Below are 25723 nucleotides of genomic sequence, written 5' to 3' on the forward strand. Positions count from 1 at the left end.
TATGTTGCATATGCCTATCTTGCATGCTTGTTCGTAACAAATTTAATATATAAAGAATACTATTCAAGATATGCGGCCATATCATATATACTTGTTCACTTACTATATATATCACGTTTTTTTCTAATTAAAAACGAAAAAGTATATGTTTTAATCAGAGGCGGAGCCAGGGGGGTCGAGGGGGGGCCACTGCCCCCCCTAGCCCACCCAAAATTTTTTTTTTTTTTTTTTTTTTGATACTATCATTTTTATTTTCAGTTTTGAAGGTGTTGGTGAGAACAGTTGTTGGTTTTTTTTTTTTTTTTTTTTTTAATTGACTCGTTTTGGTTGCTGATGAAGTTGTGAAAAATGAAATATATGTATATATATTTTATACTTGTTTTCCTAATCATTAATGGAACAAAATCACCTTAGCTACTTAACATATTTGTTGTTTCTATTTTTTTTCTTTTTAAATACATAAGATATATGTGCATAAAATGCATATATCTTATACAAGTTTTGCCCCCCCTCAACTCAAATTCTAACTCCGCCACTGGTTTTAATATTATCTTTAAGTAAATGAGCTGATCCTGATTCTTGACTAAGGCTCCTGGTGATAGATGAATGATAATGTAAGAACAAATGTAGAAGGGGTGAAAAGGATGAAGTTCACCGCCATCAACATGAACATTTAGCCAGTCACTCATGTATATATATAATATTGTTAAGTGTTGAATTTGAATAAGCAATTAATGGGGTGTAATTAGTTTAGCTTTTCTAGCTAATATATCGTCAACCTAACATTATCTTTTGTATTTAGTTTTTTAGTCAGTGTTTGTTCCAACTCTCATCTTATAATCTCAAAAATATAAATATAATACATGTAAACACTTTTATGCATGAGTGTAACAATTCGTTCAATCCTATTGTGGGTTTCAATTTGGTATCAGAGTCATTCAATCTTCATAGCCTACAACTCTTCTTCATCTTCCTCCACTATCCACCCAACCAAGTATTATTCCCTAACACCTATGCCTTTTTTATGTGTTAGAATATAGATATTTAAAAAATGTGGACATTTTCATATCAATTATGAATATTAATGTAAAATAGTGGATGTAAATGAGTATGAGAGGAAAATTAAAAATTTCCCTTTCAACATTATTATAGCATTGAGTATGTCGAGAGATGTTTGTTTTACAAATTTATAAATTGGTATTATTTACATAATATTCACATAATATTCACATTAAATAAAGTACACACATATTTAAGTGTCAGTTCTTATCAAAACAGACTCAACCTAGCTAGGTTTAAGCCTTCACATATGATTTCTTGCTCTCTCTTTTTTTTAGCTGTGAGGATAGCTAGTTATTATTGTCATAAACAAACAAGTTATTTTATAGAAACAACTGAAGCATTAACTTTTATTATTATAAAAATTGGATCTTAATCATCGATCTTTTTAAAGAAAATAATGATTTTGAAGAATATAAGACCTTATGGAGGCTCTTTCTATTTGAATGGTATCATTAATGTTTTCTCCTATTTATAAACATTTCATGCATTTATGAAAATATCCCAACCTAACTATAATGAAATGAATATTTGAAATAAATTATCTAACTACCACAATTCGAAAGAAAAAAATTTGTGTATGACAAAAACAAAAAGATGTTCACAAGTAAGTTCTGATTTATCCGTTTTTATCAACATAAATTAATTTGATTTGGATATATTTTTCCAATAATTTAATTTCCACCTAGTTTTTAATAGATGAAGATGAAGCTCACACAGTCACTGCTTTGAAAGTGTAATTATTGTGCTCTCTTCGCATTGAGCCTTAAGTCAAAAGTCATTGGCTGCATATGTGACTTACCAATACAAATATTACTTTTATTTTTATTTTATTTTTTGGTTTTCTTCTCCTATTGTCTTTTCTCATTTTCAATTTTCTAAACTCATTTGCATCATAACTATAGGTGCTATGGTTAATAATCAGTTCCGGCTGGCTGCTTCAGTGTAGACATCTGCGAAGATAAATTTTCAGCACATTTCTGGTGTTGTTATGATATACTAAAGGTATGCTTCTGCCCATATTTTATTTTATTTGTAATTCTTTGTTGAATTCTAATAGCTTTTGGACATGTAATTTGGGTAATACCTACGTAGATGGAGTTGATCTTTGGTAGTGATGTATCTAAAATCAAAGACGTTCATTCTTTGACCTTTTCTGATTCTTTTGAGTACAAATATATACATAATAATAATCGTGGCAGGACTTAATCATTGAAATTCTGAAATATGCATGGAAGCGTCTGAATGAATGATTTTATAAATTTAGAGGTTTCTATGCAGCACAAAATCATGGAGTCATGCAAATAGTCTATCTCAGCAGATGTTGATGCTGCTGAAATTTATAAGAACTCTAACTGGCCAGCCATACATTAAAAATCATTAATTTTTGGTTTGTTAATATGACCTTTTGGTTTACCCAGGAAATTTAAAAATTCTTTGCAGCAGTGTTTTTTTGGCAGAGTAAGGAGAAAATGCTTTGACATGATTCATAGTGGCATATGCATATAAGTTTCTAACATAGGCAAACCAAGTTACAGTTATATAAGTCTCATTATATATGCCACAGTTACAACTTCTTATATAAAACTTTTCATGTTCTTTAATGTGAATTATTTCTTAATTTCAGGTGCAAACAGTAAACAAGCCGTGTGAAAATTTCATCCAGACTGGGGATCAAAAACTGACATTCGCTACCAGGTTGAAGCTGAACCATAATTTATGCTTATTTCCCGTACAAAGAGAAATATTTTGCAACTTCATGTCACTAAATAGTATGCTGATGGAATGATTTTTATTTTGTTTGGGAGGTCTGAATTTTCTCTGGATATTTAGTTGTCTTTTGTTGTTAAAGTACATGATTTTATGTCAGGGATGGACCTAGTAGGGGGATCGGACCCTCCCCCGGCCCAAATTTTTTTTTGTTTTCGTAGGTATATTTTATGTTATTAATAGTTGGGCCCCTCCCTTCCACAACCTTGGCCCCTGTTAGCCAGCCCCGCCCAGACAACCTATAGGACCCTTTTCAACTTTTTGATGCAAGGGAGAGCAAGGTGATCAAAGAGAGGAGATTGGATAGGGAAGAGAGTAGAGAGTAGAGACATGAAGCAGAGGGAAGAGAGAGAGAGAGAGAGTGTGAGGGAATATAAATCAATATATAGAAAAATAGAGGGTCCACCTAGGTGAATAAAAAAATAATAAAATTTTTTCCAACATGCCACAATGCGGTTTTATTTATAGAACCACACTGTTGCGTGTTGGAAAAATATTTGAGATTTGAAACACCCATGGAACAATGATTTTGGTGTTTGTTTTCCAAATACCAAAAATTTGGCATTTGGCATTTGCCATTCTTTTCTAGAGCATTCACAATTGGCCATGCAAATGGCATATGTAAGCAAATTTTACCATTAAAGTACTAAAAAGGCCCCAGCATTTGGCTTTGTATTGGTCTAGTATCCTAAAAAAATAATAATATTTTTTTATGTTGGCATGGGGGAGAAGGGAGAGAGAGAGATTGAATTATATTATTTTATTAGATAGTACATATTAATTTAATGAGTGGAATAGGAAAATAAAAATTGAGATGTTGAGGGTGTTGTAAAATAGTATGATGTAATTAATAAAGTACCTTTTTGAGATGGTAAAATAGAATAAAATAGGAATTCAAGATGTGAATGCCCTAATAGGAACAATTGGTACTTGAGCTCTTATCTTTTCAATATTAACCAAGTCTGGCGATAAATTATCATCATCAGCCAACAATTCTTTTGGACCCGAGTTCCACTATCCAAATCAACAACTTCTACACCTGTTTCAGCACCCTCACAGACTAGTTGCCCTATCTTTACCGCACAAATCTACTAGATCATCCCAATTTGCAATTACTTTCCAATGAAAACTTCTAGCTTTTTCATGGGACTATCAAGCATGAAAACAAAAGACTATGATAGTTCAAAATTTTTTTTTTTTTTTTTGGGGTATTAGGGATCATATATAAACGAACTAACTAGTAGCACTCAAAGCTGCACCATTACAAAGTCTTACAAAGTTTTGTACAAATTTGACGAAGGCAAATCCAAGAATGCCATTTTATTATTAAACATAATGCAATTACATAATAATATAAACATTGTTTAATGCCCACAAATGAATACAAAAACAATATGAAAATCCACTTCCTACTTTAGCATGAGTTTGAAATTATTCCCCTGAGTTTGCTCTAAATTATGCAGTAACTTGAGTATTGGTGTATCGTTTCTGTTTTAACATAAGTCTGTAATTGTTATGTACTATTTATTTTCACGAGCATCCATCACATCTAATAGAGGCAGCTAATTGAAGGGATCTTGCCCCTTTTAGCTGCTTCAGCCTCTCCTCTTTCTTTTATATATACATCTTCTGCATTGTAGGTACACTAAGAAAAATTTGAGAGACTGAGAGCAAATAGAAATAGAAATGGATAAGAAATTAGATGTTCACAATATCGCAAAAATACTTATCATAAATATGATTAAAAAACTTAAGTACTAAATTACAACCTCTACAATCAATATATATATATATATATACACATATATAAGACTATCTTTAATCATTTAATCTTCATAACATTATAACAGATAACGCTGTGAAAATTTGGGATTGATTCACCTATCAATTCCATTTCGAGATAGTTTTAAATTAAAATTCTATTTGAGCACACCACTGGAAATATAGTTTGACCATACTTGCTACTCCAAATAATTCAAGTCAAGATGTTTGATTTTCCCCCCTCATCACCCAAGTAGATTAACTAAGATTTTAAGAATATAATTACATACAAAACCTAGAAAAGCCCAAAATTGAAAAGGATGAAATCAATCTAAAAGCATTAGCACTATCATGCAATATCCAAGACAGCCACTTGTAATAAGCACTATGAGAAGCAAATATACAACAAAAGATCATTAAATAGAACAACTCATCATCATCAAGAATATACCTTCTTTTCTTGTTACAAAAGACACATGGAAACTTAAAATTTAAACATTTTATACTAAGACAATACAAAATCAATAATAATAATAATAATAATAATTACTTGCAAGAAACAAAAAACCTAAATTCATGGAGTCCTTCAGTTTACGAATTTCAAAATCTTATCTTGAAATTTTTTGCTCATTCAACAAAATTATAAATAGACCATTTATAAAAAATATTTTTTTTTAAAAAAACCTGTATTTCTTTACCAACCATGCACTCAAGTAGAAAAAAAGTGTTGTTTTTTTTTTTTTTTACTCCAACAATTTATTATTCAAAACATGTTCTGACTGTCCAAAAGAATAACAAAATAAAATTATGGCAGACCAAGAGAGATTATAGGCGTCTTTGTTTTTCGTAGAAGCAAATATAGGCGACTTCGACAAAAAAATAATTAATAATTATAATATTATGATATTCAAATCTTGTAGTATTAATCCATTAAATGCATCAAGCTACAATAGTAAATAGTCTCAGAAAATTCTACACCAAAGTAAAATGCAGAGCAACAAACAAAGAAAAACAAGATAAAGAATTCGTGAGTTTTGTCTAAATTGTTCAATATCCATTTACATTCCAGATATTATACCTAAATGCAAACCATTAATTTGAGGAATCATAATTTGTGCGAGGGTATGAAGGAACATATTAAAGTTGAAATCAAGAAGATCTTAATGTTTGTGATTAAGCCCAAGTTATTACCCCTTAAGCCCCCATTTGCTTTTCTATGACAGAAAGCATTAGTAAACTAAAGTCCACAACATTCTAATAAACTAATGGTAATTTCACGACAGATGGGACCAGTGGCGGAGTTAGAATTTGAGTTGAGGGGGGGCAAAACTTGTATTAGATATATGCATTTTATACACATATATCTTATGTATTTAAAAAGAAAAAAAATAGAAACAACAAATATGTTAAGTAGCTAAGGTGATTTTGTTCCATTAATGATTAGGAAAACAAGTATAAAATATATATACATATATTTCATTTTTCACAACTTCATCAGCAACCAAAACGAGTCAATTAAAAAAAAAAAAAAAAAAAACCAACAACTGTTCTCACCAACACCTTCAAAACTGAAAATAAAAATGATAGTATCAAAAAAAAAAAAAAAAAAAAAAATTTTGGGTGGGCTAGGGGGGGCAGTGGCCCCCCCTCGACCCCCCTGGCTCCGCCTCTGGATGGGACCCCCCTTTTTCTGGTCTGAATTGTAAGTATTAGAAAACTATAGGCCACAACATTCGAATAACCTAAACAGAATTTCACAATAGATGAATAAAAATGAAATGCATAGATACTCCTTAAATTGGCTAATTGCAAACAAATCCAGGATTGTATGATGAATTAAAACAAATATATGATAATGATTACAAAAACATAATGAACACAAAATGATCATGATGTATCGACTTTCATACTCAAGGAATCGCCCAACAGTAAAAATTTAATTCATGTAAAATTAAGTCTTAACAGTTGCAAGTTTGCAATCATTATTAATGCAAACAAAACCCACTATCATAGAGGGTCCCATATGCTAAATTGCTACACATGGAAAAACTAATGTAATTTTTTTTCTAAAAACAAAAAAAATAAAAATAAAAACCTCAACAAAACAACTATAAACTTGAATCACACCAAATCTTAAACCTATCTGACAAATGTTTTGAACTCAAGTTTGACCAATGACCCAAGTAATTGAGCATCATGGTATTATAGACTTAATAATTATTAAGTTTTTAATAATTATTACAATTACATGAATTTGGTATTTGTTTTCAGATTTTGTAGACACTTATGCTTAACTACTTTTACAACTTATCACATTGAGTTAGTCTAGGACAAGTGTTATATGTTCTAAGAAAATAGCCGCATACTTGGGTATGTTTGTTCTTAACAAATGACAAATGAATGTAATTATAATAATTAGTATCTTTGTAGTAACAAATCTTGGTGTAGGTAAAATTCCGTAAATATTGTATCGCAATGGACAAAAGTTGGATGGAGAAGCGGAGGGGTACAAGGGAATATTTTGAAGGTGTAAACCAATTCGTGGAATTTGCTGCTCCATCCGCGCGCAATGGGAAGATCTTATGTCCTTGTGTGAAATGTGTGAATTTGCTTATACAACCGCTAAATGTGGTACGTGAGCACTGTTGGGCTTCGGGGATGCTTAAAAATTACAAAGTTTGGAAATTTCATGGTGAATCGGCGGTTGCTACGCCAGCTATCGAATGTGGGAGCTCTCATGTGCAAGAAACCCAAAATCCATATGGTGATTTCCATGGGATGTTGCACGATTTGTGCCCCCCGCATGAAATCCCACCCGAACCAATGGAAGAAGGTCCAACTGCGCAATGTCCGGGTGAAGGTCCGAATGATGACGCCAAGAAGTTTTACAAGATGGTAGATGATGTAGACAAACCTTTATATGAAGGTTGTACAAAATTTAGCATTTTCTCAGCCATTGTCGTGTTGTTCCAGTTGAAGACTCTGTGTGGTTGGACAAATAAGTCATTTACTCTGTTGCTTCAAGTCCTGATGGATATGCTTCCTTCAGACGCTAAGTTGCCAAAGGACCATTATGAGGCTAAGAAGATAGTTCGAGATTTGGGTTTGGGTTATGAGAAGATCCATGCTTGTCCCAATGATTGTATGCTGTTTTGGAAGCAAAATGTTAACCTCGAGGCGTGTCCTTGTTGTAAAGCTTCAAGGTGGAAAACAAATGAGGCATCTGTTGCTAGTAAGCATGCTTCATCCAGTAAGGGGAAGAAGAAAGTTGCGAAGATCCTACGGTGGTTCCCCTTAAAGCCAAGATTGCAGCGACTATTTCTGTCACCCGATCTGGCTAGTTCTATGAAATGGCATGTTAATGGTCGTACTGATGATGGGGTAATGCGGCATCCTGCTGACTCAGATGCATGGAAAATGTTTGACAGTAAGCATTTACACTTCTCATCTGACCCTCGTAGTGTCAGACTTGGATTAGCTGCGGATGGGTTCAACCCCTTCGGAATTATGAGTACTAGTCACAGTACGTGGCCTGTCATGTTGGTCCCGTACAATCTCCCACCTTGGCTGTGCATGAAACGGTCATCTTTGATTCTATCATTAGTTATTCCTGGTCCTACCTCGCCAGGGATTGCTATAGATGTGTACTTGGAACCGTTAGTAGAAGAACTAAGGGAGGTATGGGATGTTGGAGTACAAGCATACGATGCATCTTCAAAAGAAGTATTCCAATTGCGTGCAGCATTGATGTGGACCATAAATGATTTTCCTGCATACGCAGATTTGTCGGGTTGGAGTACCAAAGGTGAGTTGGCGTGTCCTTCTTGTGCCGTGAAGACCGAGTCTCGATATTTGAGAAATGGTCGCAAATTCTGTTACATGGGACATCGGCGATGGTTGGATGTTGACCACGATTTCCGCAAAGATGGTATGTCATTTGATGGATCTATTGATACTCGATTGGCTCCTGAACCACCAGTCACATCTGACATTATTGTGGAAACTGAACATTTACTTGGACGTTGTCTGGGTAGGAAATGTCAGCTTGCTTACAAAAAAAGGAAGAGAAGGGAGGCAGACCAGAGTGGTTGGAAGAAAAGGAGTATATTTTTTACCTTGCCTTATTGGGAGGATCACAAGTTGCGACACAATCTTGATGTGATGCATATAGAGAAGAATGTGATGGACAATATACTAAGCACACTGTTGAACTTGAAGGATAAAACGAAGGATAATTACAAGGCACGCCTTGACTTGGCGGACATGGGGATAAGGAGTGAACTCCACCTACAACGAAAAAGTGATGACCAGTATACCATACCGGCTGCATGTTTTCATATGACTTCATCGGAGATAGATGGTTTCTTGCAAGTTTTGAAGGATGTAACAGTGCCCGATGGGTACGCTTCCAATATCTCACGGCGTGTGAATATGAAAGAACGCAAGATTTCTGGTTTGAAGAGTCATGATAATCACATATTGATGCAGCAAATTTTTCCCATAGCATTACGTGGGTCTTTGCCATCTCATGTTAGTAGGCCTTTGATAAAGTTAGCTTGCTTCTTTAGAGAAATTTGTTACAAAACCCTTACGGTTTCAGATATTGTGACTAGTGAGGCAGAGATTGCAGTGACATTGTGTGAATTGGAAAAGATATTTCCTCCATCCTTCTTTACAGTGATGGTACATTTGGTCATGCACTTAGCTGCTGAAGCTAAGATTGGTGGTCCAGTGCACTACCGTTGGATGTATCCCATTGAGAGGTAAGATGTGTGTAATATTATTGATCAACTTCCAGTTTCATGTGCGTGTTCGAATTACCATTGCCAATCATTAATCTTATCATTCCTTTATAGGTACCTCTCACGTCTTAAGTCTTACGTACGAAATAGAGCTGCTCCGGAAGGGTCTATTGCTTAAGGATACATAGTAGAGGAGTGCTTAACATTCTGTTCACGGTATATGGAAGGAGTGGAAACTATATTCAATCGACCCACCAGGATGATTGAGGAGTCAACGGGGGTGGTTTCGATCATGACATTAAACAATAAAGAGTGGACCCAAGCCCATCGCTACGTTTTATTCAATTCTGAAAACATCAACCGCTTTCGTGAGTAAGTATTACATATACAAATATAATTGCACGTCAATCCAATGTATGTAAGGTCTATTAACCCTAATACAATTGCCTGCACAGGATGCACAAAAGATTGATAGAGGATGAACTTCGAAAAGGCCACAATCGTAACGTTTCCGATGCCATTATATATAAGCACCACATGGAGAAGTTTTGTACTTGGTTTGGGGGTCACGTACGTATGACATTTTCAACTTATTAAACTTGTAACACTGTCTCAACCATGATTAACTGTACTGATATGAATTATTTTATTTTGGCCAACTGATGTTAGGTGATGTCCCTCACTGGTGCTGATAAGGAAAGGGAGGGAGTTAGTGATACCCTTGTTGCATTGTCCAAATGGCCGTATATTTATGTAAAGCGGTTCAAGCATTATGTAATAAATGGCTTAAAATTTAGGAGTGTAAATGATGAGGCAAATAGGAAAACGCAGAATAGTGGAGTTAGTGTGGCTACTGAAGGGGGCAATACTTACTATGGTATTTTAAGTGATATAATTGAGTTGAATTATTCTGACAATATCAAACATGTGTTATTCAAGTGTAAATGGGTTCATAACCAACATAGGAGAGGATATAGGACTGATGAATTTGGGTTTCCTATGGTAAACTTTACACACTTCATACATGGTGGGGATAAAATGATAGATGAACCATACGTCTTGGCATCTCAAGCTACACAAGTTTTTTATGTGGAAGATAAAAGGCACAAGGATTGGTATGCTGTTGTCAAAACTAAAGCTAGGGACGTGTTTGATGCTGGTGTTGGTCCCCAACGTGAGGAGGATGACATATATAGTTTATCTGAAAATGTTCCCTACAATATAAGTAGTAATGAGGTTGTGAGTGACAACCTTCGTTGGGCTCGGGATGATCTAGAGGGAATGACAATTGATGCCTCCATCATTGCTGAAAGAGATCTTCATGGAGTAAACAATGAAGATGAGTTTATTGACGATGAGTCTGACAATGAAGACGACAACAAGGATGAGTACACCGAGGATGAGTAGTGTAATAATTTAGTAGTGTATTATGTGTTTGGATGTTACAGTTGTTAATGAAAACGTATTCATTCATGAATTAGTTGGAATGCCTCTGTGTAATATTTGTTGAATTTGTTAATTCCTCTTCATATTGTTAATTCCTTTAATTTTTACTTATGATGTATCCAATTCCTTCCCCTCTTCGCTATTGGATTTGAAATTCATTTCTTATGAACTTGGATATATGGTCGTGTGGTGTTAGGGTTTCTTTTCGTTGTGGTTGTAGTGTTTGGCAAAGAGAAGCTCTTAAACTTGGATAGGGTAGTTTATATATTGTTAGATATTAAAATAAGTTATTTTACCCAAATATTGATATGGCTAGGACTGAAACCATTATTCTGAAACTAGGTTTATATCATACCATATAGATTTGAACCAACTATCATGTTAAGAAATAGGTATGGTTAGGATCGAAACTAGTATTCCAAAACTAGGCTTAGGTCATACCATATTGATTTGAATCAACTATCACGATAAGAAGTAAGTATGGGGAGCTAATCCACTCGAGCCTAGTCCTAGTTCAAAAAGGAACACCTGTACAAGTGAATATACCTACCCCTCCAAATATACACACTCAAATCACCTTCGTTTTGTTCACCAATGCAATACATTGTTTGAGCTTAGCGTGTCTAATAATCGAGCTTAAGCTTGTGATTAGATTTGACTTGTTTGCAAACAAACGTTTCCAAGCAGTGTTTTTCGCAACTGTTAATATCAGTAGGCTCATCTACAGTCAAACCTAAACACACACCAAGATTGAGTTTGACAATGAGTTGGCGCGTGGATATCACTGCATCCCTTCTGCTTGTGATCGGGGTGACCTGTTTTAATTTTTTTATACAGAGGAGTCAGTGTTGAGGTTCTTGACCCAGTAAAAAAATGGAAAAATGAAACTGACTGTTGGTTTTCTACGCAACCTTCCTCTAGAAAATATACTCGCCACGCTCTTCTGTAAAGCGTGTGTAGTAAACAAAGCCCTCTTTTGGGAACTGCCCAAATGGATTTTTCCACTTATGGTGATTTCTACAGTTTTACGCTCTTTTCACTGGCACCATAAATGGAAGAGCACTCATATAGAGTCTCGTAAAAATTAATAAACAAACAATGTCAATTTGAACTGTGGCCCATTTTTGTAAGTGAAAGTTTGGTTTACCCCATTAAACTCATATTTAACCCTTTTAATTAGTTCATTGATTAATTTAATTAGTGCTGGGCCTGCTGGCTTATAATCAGTGTACAAGTGGTGGTCAACTTTAATCCATCCAAACATGTGGGTTTGTGTTATTGATTTTCTGATTATGGAAAGACTAATATGTTATCATGTGATCATAACAGAAGAGATATGGCATTTACCAAAAAATTATATTTTGCTATTGGTGTCATAGCTGTTAAGCTTCAAAGTCATAGGATACTATAGAAGGAAAGGATTTAAAGCAAGCTCTTCCAATCCATGACTAATTATGTTTTTATTTTCACTTTGATACACTGTCATATCATGGCTTTAACAGCATTTTCTCTTTCAAGATATTTATATTAATTTATTTTTGAGGACTCATGTTTAATGTGTATATCATTTGGTGGGGACATTGTAAAAAATAAAAATTTAAAAACATAACCTCATCTTTTAAAGTAATTTTTATACAAGACTACCGTGCACTATTATGATGATTGAAGGTAAATGTTAAACAATTATTTTTACATTAATTCATCACTTTAAAGTTATGGTGATATTAATAGAAACGTCATGTCTCTAGACTCTTTTTTCTTTTTGATAATTTGATAGCTAAAAAGAGATTTGAATTATGTACGTATTTGTTAGAAATATCAAGAAATGTAAGTTAAATTACAAAATTTTTATAATAATAGCCTCATTAAGGACTCGATAGTACATATGGCACTGCTTATTGTTGCTACATAACATGGGGTTGATGAGAATAGAACAAAAAGACTCCCTTTCTTTTATTTATTTATTTATTTTTTAGTTACAAGGCAACGACCATGACTTTCTCCTCTAAAAATCATCAAAACCCAATTTTGAAAATTTTCTCTTGGAAACATTTTCTCTTCATATTCACTAGGAGAAAAACTGTCTTTCTTTTCGGATCACGAATTTATTAGCCCTAAGGTTTTTTTGTAGGGGGGTTATTAGCCCTAAGGTCTTTTTTTAGGGGGATTATCATCATAACTATAGGGTAGTTTGATCATAATTATGTCGCACTTATTTATAATGTCATTTTTGAAATTTGGATCAAATGATGTTGATTTTGCCAATTGCGTTCTTCAAATGCAGATATAGATTGACAGTGATGGTAACCAGCAAGACTATAGATTAAAGAACCCGTGTATTAGGCAATTTGCTTCGCACTAAGCTCCCCTCCAATCAGCCAAGACTATGCCTATTGGCTAGAAATACCTTTTTTGTCTCCGTTTTCCGTGAAACACCCTATCTCTTCGGCATCTTTGGAATGCCCTATCATTTCTCTCTCTTTACCAAGTCTGATAATAGAAAATAATCATGGCTTGTTTTTGTAAATATTTTTTGTTTTACCTAACCAACTTTATAATATGCCAATCCAAACTTTATCTTTTTTTTCTTTGGATAATTAGATTGATTAGGAAAGAGATTTGAATCTTAAATGTCTTATTTGAAAACAGTAATTGAGTTATGAGACTCTTGACAATTTTAATTGAACTTAAAACTGAGAGATATAAATCAATTTGAACCGAGCCAAGTATACATGTGTAAGTTCTTAAAGTTCGGCTGATCAAGCTTAAATTTTTCTGTCACGAATTATCTATGAACCTGATTACAGGAAAGTGAAATAGGCATGTCTTGCCAGGTTAGGTCATATAGCCTTAATTCAAATTGGGTATGTACTAAAACATGATCCCACTCCTCCATATTATTGTAAAAACAATTTCTAAACAATTACAGTACTCTCAATAAACAACATGCCAGTATTAGACATTTATAGGATCATAGTGGTCAGACTTTCGGTATGGGTTAGTTTAATATGAATGCTTTTGATTAGAGTGCCTTTTCCATTTGTGGCCTACTGTTCACAATTTTGCTATAAATGGAGGATTTTTTTATTTTTTTTTATTTTTTATTTTTTTCAGTTTACCAATTGAAAACCGTAATAAAGAAAAATCAACAACCAAAACCTCACCCGTTCATTAAGTAATTAGCTGTATCTAGGGACACCAGTACTCACTGCTAGCTAGGACCATATGACAAAGCTTATATAAATTTTTTTTTTTTTTTTTGAGAAGAAAAGCTTATATAATTTTAATGTAATAATGGCATGAGGTAAGCTGATTACATCACCATCCTTAACTTGTTCTTTGATATTTATGGGCCCATTTTATTGTGTCCTTCATTAAGTCATTACCCCAATTATGTTGCATGAAACATTCCACCCTTTCTCCAAGTCTGATGGTGGATAGTACTCATCCTATAGCTGAACGAGTCCTGAATATCTTATTATTAGATATTTTTGAAAGTTGAAACCCCTATAGAAAGGGACATTCTAACCAAAGACATAAGTTGCATACATACAGACAGAAGACAGACAGACCCTACACAAAAAAGATGGAACCACAGTGGGTGGAGACTAGAGAAGAAGAGAGAAACCTTTCTTTCTTCCCAAACATCATTAAAATTGAAAACCCATTTATCATATGTCAAAACACTTGATTTTTTGTACCTCAGTTGCTTATAACATGCAATACAAGCCAACTGTCTAAACCCACCAACACAAAAAAGGTGTCATTAAAAACATAGACGTCAAAAGCAAATTAAAATTTTTCGTTTTCTTTTTCTTATTGTATTTATTTACATGACTTGTAGCAGATTGTAAATATACCAAAGTCTAGCTTTTTATTGGTTCATTTATGGGGGTTTTAAAATCATCTTTAATATCTTACCTTCATGATCTTAATTACCATAGGTCCTAACCCAGCTCAATTCTAACAAAAATTGCGACATTTAATATAAAGTTTTCTTCTGGCTATCTTGGTGCATGCAACGTGTATATGGTTGAATTATTGTAAAGGGTTCAGAACCCAAAAATGTTTCACTTACATTTTATGCAATTGATTGTTGTCTATAGTTAACACTTTTTTTGTTTTGTAAAGTTGTTAGACGCAGGAATGGGTAAGAAACACCGATTGCCAGTTGTAGAAGTCGGCGAAGGACCCTCGAGTTCACGACAGAGAGGGGAGGAGCTACAAGCCGCCCATACTAGTGATGCTGGGTCACAACCCACAGGTAGTTTACATATCTTGAAATGTAACGTTTGATATTTATTACTGTTGTAACTAATTTTTCGGTCGTTTGCTGCAGGAAAGGAGAGGGACCATCCATTGACAATTGTGCAAGTTGGCCAAGGTTCATCACGCTCACGAGACATCATGCAGGAGGAGTTAAGGGCCGCCTATGATGCTGAGCACGCAAGATGGGAGGAAGGAGATGATGATGATGATGATGAGACACAGCCGCCTTCTGCAGGTAGTTATTCGTACAGTGTAAATTATTCTTAGGGTAACACTTTTATGTTTGCTGTTAATGACTAAACACTCTAACCACCTATATCTTTAACCTTATGTTTATATGGTTTCAATTTTTTAGTAGTTTTGACTTGATACATACTTTAATTATTCAAGTAAAATGAAATTTACTAATTGAATGAATTAAAATTCACACAATGATCCAAAAATTTAAAATGTATAAATAAGATTAACAATTTTTTTATCTCTTTTGGTTCACTAAAGTTCCTTTTTTTTTTTTGTAATAAAAAAAAAAATTCAATAGGAGAAGTTAAAGATTTTGAGACATGAAGAATTTCAAACATTACTACCTCTTCCCCATCTTGCAATTGTAATAAGATACATGATATAGCTCCCTTCTTCGAATGCGTTAAATGATGTCTCATGCTTCCTTGCGCTCTTGTGCATTAGAAATTTCAATGATTTTTAAGATTGAGTCATCTAATTGCACTTTCAGAGAAACTATGTCAGTGCTGTAAAGTAAAACCTAGAAGTTTGATGATAATGTGTAAAGTTCAAACCGTCCAAAATTCTGCTGGTTGATGAATTGGTGATGCAATTTGAAGAAAATCATTTGCTTTTAACAGAGCATCAACAACCATGAGTTCTATTGCCTAACAAAGGATCACTGTCAAATTTAATTCATTAAGTGTTCAAATACAGATTAAAGACATCTATGCTGGAACTACTATTTTTAAGTTCCACATTAACAAATGTAGTTGGGATTTCATGACCCAACTATTCAATTCTTGGATTATAACATTAGTATTCCAAACAACCTAAAGCATAGTTTCTGGCAGCAACCACAAACTTATATTGGCATGAGAAGAGAACCTACCTTATAGCCTTAAACACCTGCCAATACTCTCCCATGAAAATGAAGACAATTGAACCTTTCATTTTTAATTGAGGAGACTCAAAGCAAAGAAGCAAACAACTAAGATAGCTTAGCTCAGTTGTACATCTCCACAAGAAGAAGATATAGGGTCAACTATAAATATATATATATATATATATATATAATAGAAATTCATTAATTATTACAAACAGCTGTACATTGGAGGCATTAAGACTTGTGCTGATTATCAAAAATTAAACTGCAATATTTGTGCAGAGTGCACATCAGAAATCTAAGTCATACGCTTAAAAAACTATTCCATAATTATGTTCATTATAATATTTTTCAACAAGCTAATAAAACCTATAAGCATATGTAAATGAGTTGATGTGCTGTAGCAAATTTTAGACTTCCTAACACAATTCTTGTTTCATTAACTCCAAATACAAATACAAATCTCCCTCTTCCCTCACTAAGCTTGAGAAAACTCTTAATTTTATTTTTCATTTTATCATTAAAAATTTCTGAAAATATATTTTAAACTACTGCTCTTACTGCATTTTAATTAACTTTTCCCTTCTGTTTCTAAGAAAAAAAAAAAAAACACACTTTTCCCTTGTAAAAATGTGCAGTTTGCACAGTATAGAAATCAGTTTTTAATTTTATGATGGATATATTTAGATCTAAACAAAAGAACACAATTAATGTTGGGGGGACATTACCTTATGTAATGGTAAAGTCACGGGGTGGTCACAGGGGCGGCACCAAGTGAAGATTAGGGGGTTGAAAACTTTAAATAAACCATCTGAGCTGGCCAAAAAAGAAAAAGAAAAAGAAAAAAAGTATAAGAGCTAAATAAAAAAAAAAAAGAATTATGTATAATATTTTTAAAATATTTTTTTGACCCTTTGAAATAAAATTTTGAACTCCTGATCCCAAACTTTTTTAAATTCAACAGATAAAATGAGCTTAAATATGATTATCTAGACAATATCTTAGCATTTTTAAACATTAAATGCAAAAAGCCCAACAAAAACCAATTTGATCTAAAATCTAGGGGAAAAAAATAGTAAGCCCAACATCAAAAGTAGAAAATTTGTTGACCTTAAACTTCAAGAAAATTTTCTGTATGGTTCTCTGCTTTTGAATTTCTTATTTCCTTCTTTGTATTCTGCTTTCATGTCTTGGTATTTAGCTTATGCTTCTGCTCCATTTATCTTTCATTTTTTTTTTATGCTCTGTTGATGCTGTTTTCAAATGGGTTTTCTGGTTGGTTTGTATGAAGGGATTTTTCTTGGTATCTGATGGAGTTTTCAGTGTTGGGTTTACAGTGACTATTTTTGGGTCTTCCTGAGAATTGTTAAGGGTTTGACAGTGGGGTTTTGGCTGTAGTTCCAGTGGGATTTTTCTTGGCTTATTTTAGGATATTTGTAGTGAGAGTTTTGGAGGATTTGCTGGGTTATTTTCAGTGGGGGTTGAGATTGTCGATTTTGGGGTTGATTTTATGGGTTAAAACAGGGATATTTATGGTTCTATTTGGGTTTGCAAGGGCATTGTTTTTGGGTATTTTTGGTGGTGTTCTTGGCTGGGAATTTGGGTGTTTCTCTATAAAGTTTGTAGGGGTTTAGAGCTGGGTTTTTGGTTGGATTTCTATATGATTGAGGGATTCTTGCAGGTTTTGTTTGTGAGAAGGTTTTTTTGTGTATTTTCTGGGTTTTGATAGTTTTTGTAGTGTGTCTGGGAGTTTGGGTGTTTCTCTGTGGAGAGGGTAGAGACGTGTGTGAAAAATATTGAGGTAACTTGATTTGCATGGGAGGCCTTACTTATTTTTTAGTAAAAGATGGTGAGGTCGCGTGGGATGGGAGATCGCTTTTTCTTTGGCATTTGGCCAGCTTGCAATTTGTTGAGGGTATGGAAAATATTTGGTTGTGCATGGAACCAAATTGGCTGTGCAAACTTGGGGTTAAGGACAAAATTTGTTAAATCTTCTCCTAGATGGGTTCTAGAAGAAGTGAGATTTAGGGAAATGATCCAATTAAGTACCACCACTTGACATAATTAGGGACCAAATCAATTTCAAATGTGCACTTCTTTAAGCAATTAATAAAAAGCAAAGCCTAAAATGGTGATGACCCGAATTTTTTTTTTTTTTGAGAAACGGTGATGACCCGATTTAATAGAATTGGAGTTGTTCCTCGGAAAAGTAAATGAATTTCTAAGGAACACAAACTCCAATAAAATTGGACTCAATAAATATAGTGGCACACATTTCATGCAAAATCAAGTAATACTAAGAAGGGAAATGGTAATGAGTGTCCTGAAGTAAATTTTACTAAACTTCTTTGGAGTTTGGGTTCATATCAACTAAGTTCAACACTTTTAAAAACAACTAATTCGGTCTCTAAAGGATATTTTTATTCCTAACTCCATTTAGCACAGTTACTTTTATCTCATATTTTGTTCACTGTGGATGTGTAACGTCCTTGTCATCAGAGAAAAAACAAAAAGAAAAGAGGGGGTCAAGTCAGATTTTTAGTTCGCACGTGCCCCCCACCTAACACCACTCCCCATCACTCATTTTCACCCACCTCTCTTCTCTCTTTTGGCTGGCTGTCTCTTTTCTGTCTTTCATTTTCTTTCTTTTATCTTTACTTAAACACACACACGCACACACTCACTTCCACACTCACCCACCGGCCTCCACTCCAAAGCAATCAATCCTCACCATCATTTTTTCGACAAGATCACCAGAAAAATACTTAGGAACCCCAAAGCATCTTCATCACTTTATTTGAGGTAAAAGTTCTAATTTCTTTTGATGGGTATTATGTTCTTGTTTGAGGTTATTTTACCCAAGCTGTAATAATGATATTCATGTGATTTACGAGCTTTGGAAATGATATTCAACTTGGCTATGCATGTACATGACACTGGCAGTAATGGTGTTACCAATATTATAGGTATTATGGTTGAATTATATGCAACTTACATATATTTTTTGGATAAAAACAGTTTTTTATTTTTGAAAGGGATAAAAACAGCTTTTAGATAGAGACATCGACTTATTTGTTATTATCAGTTTCTTTAAGTATCAAAATCTCCACATTTACAAAGATCACATATATCATGTTAGTTGAGCACTTGAGCTATATACAGTGACTTCTCTGTAATTGTGAACTTTGAAATTTCATTCTCTCTAATAATGGTTTACTATATGCAGACGATTTGGTCCAAGAAACCGCACCATCCAATGAGGGGCGTGCAGAAGATTCAGTTCGGGAAGCCCCAATATCCAATAATATAAATAAAAAACGTGGAATAACACTAATGCAGCGTATATGGGCTCTTCCACCGAACAAGAAACTTGTATGTGGGTTAAATGGGAGCAAGCAACCGGTTGGGGAAAGCGGGCAAACATTCAAAAGGTGGTTGGGCACCTTATGCATCTGCCGCAACTATTGCCCACTTATGCCTGCTACTTGGACGCATGTCGACCGTAAATGCAAAGAAGACGCCTGGGTAGAGATAGAGGTTGTATCAAATTAAGATACTTTTAATTGTTATGTATAGTCGTGTATGTGCTAAATGGCATTTTCAGTAGGGTGAATTATTGCACTATGCTAACTCAATTTTTGCATTTCAGAAAAAGTGGATCATTGACCCAGAAATTATCAGACCAGCTAATCAAATGAACTGGGCAATGCACTTATTAGGGGAGTTGAGAAGGAACCGAAGGAGTAAGTTAAAAAAAAAAATGCTACCCAAAAGATGCGTTAAAAGAAGATGTTTATGAAAAGAAACCATCTTGGGCTGACGAGCAGGACTATCGCGCACTAGTTGACTATTGGTTTGATTCTAAAACGAAGGTTGCGCTATTTTCTTGCTCTATTATCTTTTAGTGGTAATATACATATGATGGGGTATTTGGATATACCGAGTACAGTGTTTTAACTGATTTGTTTGTTTTAATTTGTTGGCGGGAATGTGTAAAGGAATTAGTGGATACGAACAAGAGAAGTCGTTCGTTTCAGACGGATATAGCGAGGACAGGGCCTATAAGTTTTGCACAAACTGCTGACAATATGGTAAGAAATGCATTATACAACAACTAGCCAAGTTTTAATGCTCTACTATTTTAATTGAACTTGTGACATATTGGTGGTATCAATAAATTCTAGTTGTATTTATTTATTTATTTTGTTGTTGAAAGAACATGGTCGATTCGAATTCATGGAAATTAAAATAGATTTTGTCGGCGTGAGTTTAGCATTGAGGAAGGGCTTGCATGGAGATGACAGTAATGGTGGCAATGCCCAACGTTGTCGTAGGGTCCAAACTAAGCAATCCACAATTTCATTACTGTAATAATACAAACTTCTTGGTTTAGAATTAATCAATATTAAAAAATCACAAAAGAGTTTCCGTACATATTGTTTGGTTGAATTAAAATTATTATGTGTGATGAATCTGAAGAGTTTGAAGAAACTAGTTTACTGATCATATGCACAGTGTTGGGGTAAGGAAGACTTGGCTTTTTTGCATGTTTATGACTGTTAATAGACATTTCTTGTGATGTTTCCTGTTTTTGATTAGTGATTTCATTAATATTTATGTTTGCCACTTTGTTAGCAAGAGTTTGGTTTGGTATATAGCAATTGGGATGCATATAGGCAGGGGGTTGTAGCTGCGTTTAAAACGTGGCTATGGAGTAATTGTAAAAATATTTAGGGGGTTGTAGCTGCATTAAAATGTGGCTATAGACAAATTCTAAAAATAGTTAGGGGGTTATAGCCGCGTTTTAAACGTGGCTATAGGTAACAGATATAACCACATTTAAGAAACGTGGCTATAGTTGTGGCATATAGTTATGGCCACACTTTTTCAAACGTTACCTCTTATAAAATGGCTATTTTATTAAATCTAATATTATAAGAGTGTTGGTACCAAAAACCGCTTGATACAAAGCATTCACATGAAGAAAACAACTCGTCTTTTTGAACGTAATAAACTACATGTTTACGAAATTTGTTTTATGGTTATATTGCATGTTATGTTCCAAATTCCATTTGCTATGTTTGGTTGTCGCTTCATACCAACATAAATTTTCACTATTGTAATGAGACTGTTGAATATGATGTAGGCAAAAGAAAACGGCCAAGCAGTGGAGCGTGCAGATGTTTTCATAAAAGCATACTGCACGAAAGATGGGACTCCTATTAGTAATGAAGTGCGAGACAAGATTGTAAGCCTATATCATAACCTATTTATTTTCTAATTTGTGCGTGAAATGTTTATATGAAAACAGGATAAAATGAAAGAAATTTTAAACAACGGGGGCAAGCTAGTAGGAGACCATCGCGATGGAATTCTCTGGGCAAAAGATGATGCGTTCGCTCAAGTGATGGGCAAAGAACGTTCTGGACGTGTCCGTGGGGTCGGTTTTGGACCAACCCCATCAGGAAGAAGTGGGTCCAACCTTCCATGTGTGCCTGGGCCGTCGTCCACTGAAACGGCCCAACGAATGACTGCATTGGAAAATTCGATGAGGGACCAACTTGCTGACTCAGAGCAAAGGCATCAGCAGCAACTGGCCGAAGCACTGGCCAAAGCAAAGCGGGAGTCAGATGCACGGCATGAGCAGCAACTAGCCGAAGCACTGGCCGAAGCAAAGCGAGAGTCAGATGCACGGCATGAGCAGAAACTGGCCGAAGCAATGCGCGAATCAGAAACACGGCATCAACAGCAGCTGGACGAAACAAAGCGGGAAATGGCCGATACAAAGCGGAGAATGGATGAAATAGTAGCCTTCTTACAAAAGAACATGCCAACCAATTTAAGTGTAAGCGGTTATTCAGGTAATACAAACTTTGCGTTTTAGTTAATGAAACTTGCGTGTTTATTGCAATATTATGTGCTACTAATTTTGCGTATATAATATTTTCAGGATAGCGCAACATCATAGTATAATATCTTCGTGGACTCTTCATGGACTCTTCATGTATAATTGTTTGGATATTCGGAATATTGTAACTTTGTGGATATTGAAAATATTGTAAACATAATTGTAATATTGTTTGGACTCTTCGTGGACTCTTCATGTATAGTTGTTTGGATATTTCTTTAGAGAAAATTAATGCTTGAGAAAATTCTTACTTGATATTTTGTTGGAATTCTGGGTTGTTATTAGAGATATTTTGTTGAAATTTTGTATGTTTGACAGGTTTGTAAAAATCTGCCCAGAAAAAGGAAATAAAAAGGAAAAAAAAAAATACTATAGCCACGTTTTTAAAACGATAAAAACGTGGCTATAGACCAATTCATAATAAGAATTCGGGGGGCTTAGGCCGCACTTAAAACGCGGCCTAACGTTGTAATCTTGGGCCGCGTTTTAAACGCGGCCTAAGAGCAGAACCTTAGGCCGCGTTTTAAGTGCGGCCTAAGCCTGAACCTTAGGCCACGGTTAAAACACGGCTTAAATGAGTGTCACAGGCCGTCACAATGGGAGGTACGGCCGCACTTTTTAAACGCGGCCTAAGGTTCAACCTTGGGCTGCGTTTTAAACGTGGCCTAAGGTTCAACCTTGGGCTGCGTTTTAAACGTGGCCTAAGGTTCAACCTTAGGCTGCGTTTAAAACGCGGCCTAAGGTAAAGGCTTAGGCCGCGTTTAAAACGCGGCCTAAGCCCGTACCCTTAGGCCGCGTTTTAAACGGGGCTATAGGACTCGGGCTTGGGCCGCGGTTAAAAAGTGCGGCCATAGGACCATCAGTCCTATAGTCACGGGTTTTAGGCCACATTAGAAACCGTGGCCTAAAAAAACGTGGCTATAGGCTATAGCCACTTTTTTTGCCATATAGCCGCGTTTTATAAACGCGGCCAGAGGACCTTTTTGCCATATAGCCGCGTTTTATAAACGCGGCCAGAGGACCTTTTTTTTGTAGTGTTGGAATCAAAAATTTGGTAAGGGTCTAGCTACTCTCACCTTAGAATCCATAATTTCTTCAGGGAATCTTAAGAAGTTGGTTTTGTGGTTTGTAAAATTGGAAAGCTTGTAAGTCTATATATATATACATATATATATATATATATATATATATGCTGTTTTAAGAAGCTTTGAAGTTGTGTTGATGATTTGTTGAAGGTAGATTAGGGTTTTTATTAATTAATGATTTTGTATGATTAAGGAAGTAAGAAAAAGTTAGGATGAGTATTGTTGATGCTGCTGCTAGGATTTTTGGTTGTGCTTATTTTGCTCTAAATGGTTAAATGACTGTGTTTAAGTGTTTTATAACATGTCTTATGAGTGTATAAAAAATCCCCATATGAGAATATCATCGTTTGATAATTGTTTGTGAATTTACGATAAAACGTTGCAAAGCTGTCACTGTGACAGATTCTGTGTTCATGCATGATAAATTATGTATTAAATTGTATATAGTGAATTTGGATGCTAGGGATAATTCCTATGAAACCTAAGACACTTGTGGTTGTTATTGAATTGGTCTCACAGCATTTGGATTAATACAAAAATAATGGTTTAATTTCCAAATTGCATGAATTTTTGACAGGACAGATTTGAGTATGCCGTATTGTGTGATTTTTAGTAAATCATGGTTTTATTCTTTGACTCCGAAATTTTTATCGTATATACTGGATATACAGGGGAGTAGTTCTGTAAAATTTCATGGCAATTGGATGTCTTTGGACAGCCCGTTTGTATTTTACAAACGAAGCATATGCTGCTGGAATGAGCAGTGAACAACATATGCTACACCCGACTTTCTGGATTTAATTCTCAAGTTAGGGTGTATTTTTTGAGCTATAATTTAATATTCTCATCCTTTGGTATGTTGGAAGCATATATAAATTTTGTGGATTGGTTTCTCTATGGTTTGGCTGCAAATGTGTTTGATGATTGTATCATATGTTTTGGGGAACTTTATGTGATGGGAATTAGGATTTCCTTGATTCTAAGAGATAGGCTTTGAGATGAATGTGAAGTTTATGATAAGGAATTATGGATAGTAATAAGCTTTGATATTTGGTTTAGGTGTTACCAGTATCCCAAGTTTAAGCTCCTTCGACTTTAGGCTCTCGGTTCCTCTGCTTTCAGGTAAGGGATAAGTTATATGGGTGTTTGGTAAGTCATGAGGTTATTTTAAAGTATATTATGCATTAAAATGTTTTTGATTAGAGATATGACATGTAATCATTATTCTGACAAAGATATGTTCGTGAGCTTTCGAAAAACTTATGTATATGATTTAAGCATATTGATGCTATTATTGATTCCACGAACATGATGTTTAATGAAAAGAATGGAAATGCTATTATTATGAAATGTTATGCAAAATAAGAAATTTCAGTATGATGTAAGTATGAAATGTTTTCGGGTTATGTCCTCTGATAATTTGAACTCAGCTAGTAGGGGTTAATTACTAGCTTTCCATGGAAAAATGTTACATGTTTGGCCATTTAAAGTAGAGGAAATGGAGCTGCCCGTAACTCTAGGCCATTTAAAGTAGAGGAAATAGGGTTGCCTGTAACTCTAATCTGACTAAGGCCTTCTCCCCAATGTGTACGGACGGCGGGGAGGAACAAAACCTGGAGGGGATGTGCCATCAGGCCTCCCAAAGGGGACAATATCATACACACAGGGGCACCCAAATGTGATGAGGCCTTCTCTGTACAGCTTATCAGACATGGACTAACCAATATGTTATGAACAGCTATGTTATGTCATTAATCATGAGAGAATTATTTTGTTTAAATACATTATGAAAAGTTAAAAGCTCTCATGAAAATAAGAAGTTTCTGATGAAAAGAAAGCTGTTCATTAAAGATAAAAGTTTCTGAAGTTCTGTTGTGCTATAAAGATAAAGTTTCTGATGAAAATACAAGTTTACGTTTAAAAGTTATCAGATATCTGTTTTTATGAAACATTAAGTTTTATGATCATGAAAGTTATAGTATTCTATGAGAAGAAGTTTATAAAGAAAAGTTTTCTATTAGTCAAGAAGTTTCTATTTTCATACAAAGTTGCTGATTATCTGATGTAAGTTAAAGTAATTATTTTGTAATGAGAATATATATATGACGACTTTGTAGGAAATGAAAGAAGTTTAATCTGAAAGGTTTGGTAATGTTAACCTAATAAGAAAAGGAGAACAATTGTTTTCTATGAAGAGCGTATAAGTTATTATTATGAATAGTATTAAATACTATGCATGAAAAAGATGTTCTCCTATTCGAATATTCATAGAATGAAAGGATCTGATTTACATGCATCCTTATTGAATTCTCATATATCTTACCTTTACTGAGCTGTGTAGCTCACCCCTTTCACTCTTTCAGTTAGCAGGTTTTATTTCGGAGTAGAGGGAGCCTTAGTCGAGTTTTGAAAGGAGCTGGTTTTAGTTTGATATGTATAGATCCTAAATTAGTATTCTGACGTTTAGCTTTATAGTTATTGTGTATTTTAGGATCAAATGAAAGTTGTGTATACCTTAAAGTATCAAGCTATGTATTATGTAAAAGTGTGGAAATTAAATGATTGGTGGATTATGTTA

General features: G+C 34.5%; 2 protein-coding genes and 1 long non-coding RNA gene across 3 annotated transcripts; all 3 read left to right on the forward strand.

Annotated features, from left to right (window-relative positions):
• Nucleotides 1–7065: 7065 nt before the first annotated feature.
• On the forward strand, nucleotides 7066–9510 carry LOC126708540 (uncharacterized). The gene is made up of 2 exons (XM_050408325.1): nucleotides 7066–9353; nucleotides 9447–9510. Exons 1-2 carry the CDS (start codon nucleotides 7066–7068, stop codon nucleotides 9508–9510), a joined length of 2352 nt encoding a protein of 783 aa, XP_050264282.1.
• A 10395-nt stretch (nucleotides 9511–19905) lies between these two features.
• On the forward strand, nucleotides 19906–22288 carry LOC126709818 (uncharacterized). Its single transcript, XM_050410162.1, has 5 exons — nucleotides 19906–20024; nucleotides 20151–20243; nucleotides 21299–21400; nucleotides 21464–22013; nucleotides 22103–22288. The coding sequence occupies exons 2-5, from the start codon at nucleotides 20241–20243 to the stop codon at nucleotides 22105–22107; spliced, it is 660 nt and encodes a 219-aa protein (XP_050266119.1). The 5' UTR covers nucleotides 19906–20024; nucleotides 20151–20240; the 3' UTR covers nucleotides 22108–22288.
• An 824-nt stretch (nucleotides 22289–23112) lies between these two features.
• On the forward strand, nucleotides 23113–25723 carry LOC126709794 (uncharacterized). The gene is made up of 2 exons (XR_007649486.1): nucleotides 23113–24267; nucleotides 25509–25723. It is a non-coding gene; the product is annotated as an uncharacterized LOC126709794 (long non-coding RNA).

Source organism: Quercus robur, chromosome 12 (assembly GCF_932294415.1).
Source record: "Quercus robur chromosome 12, dhQueRobu3.1, whole genome shotgun sequence".
In the NCBI taxonomy this organism is placed as follows: domain Eukaryota; kingdom Viridiplantae; phylum Streptophyta; class Magnoliopsida; order Fagales; family Fagaceae; genus Quercus; species Quercus robur.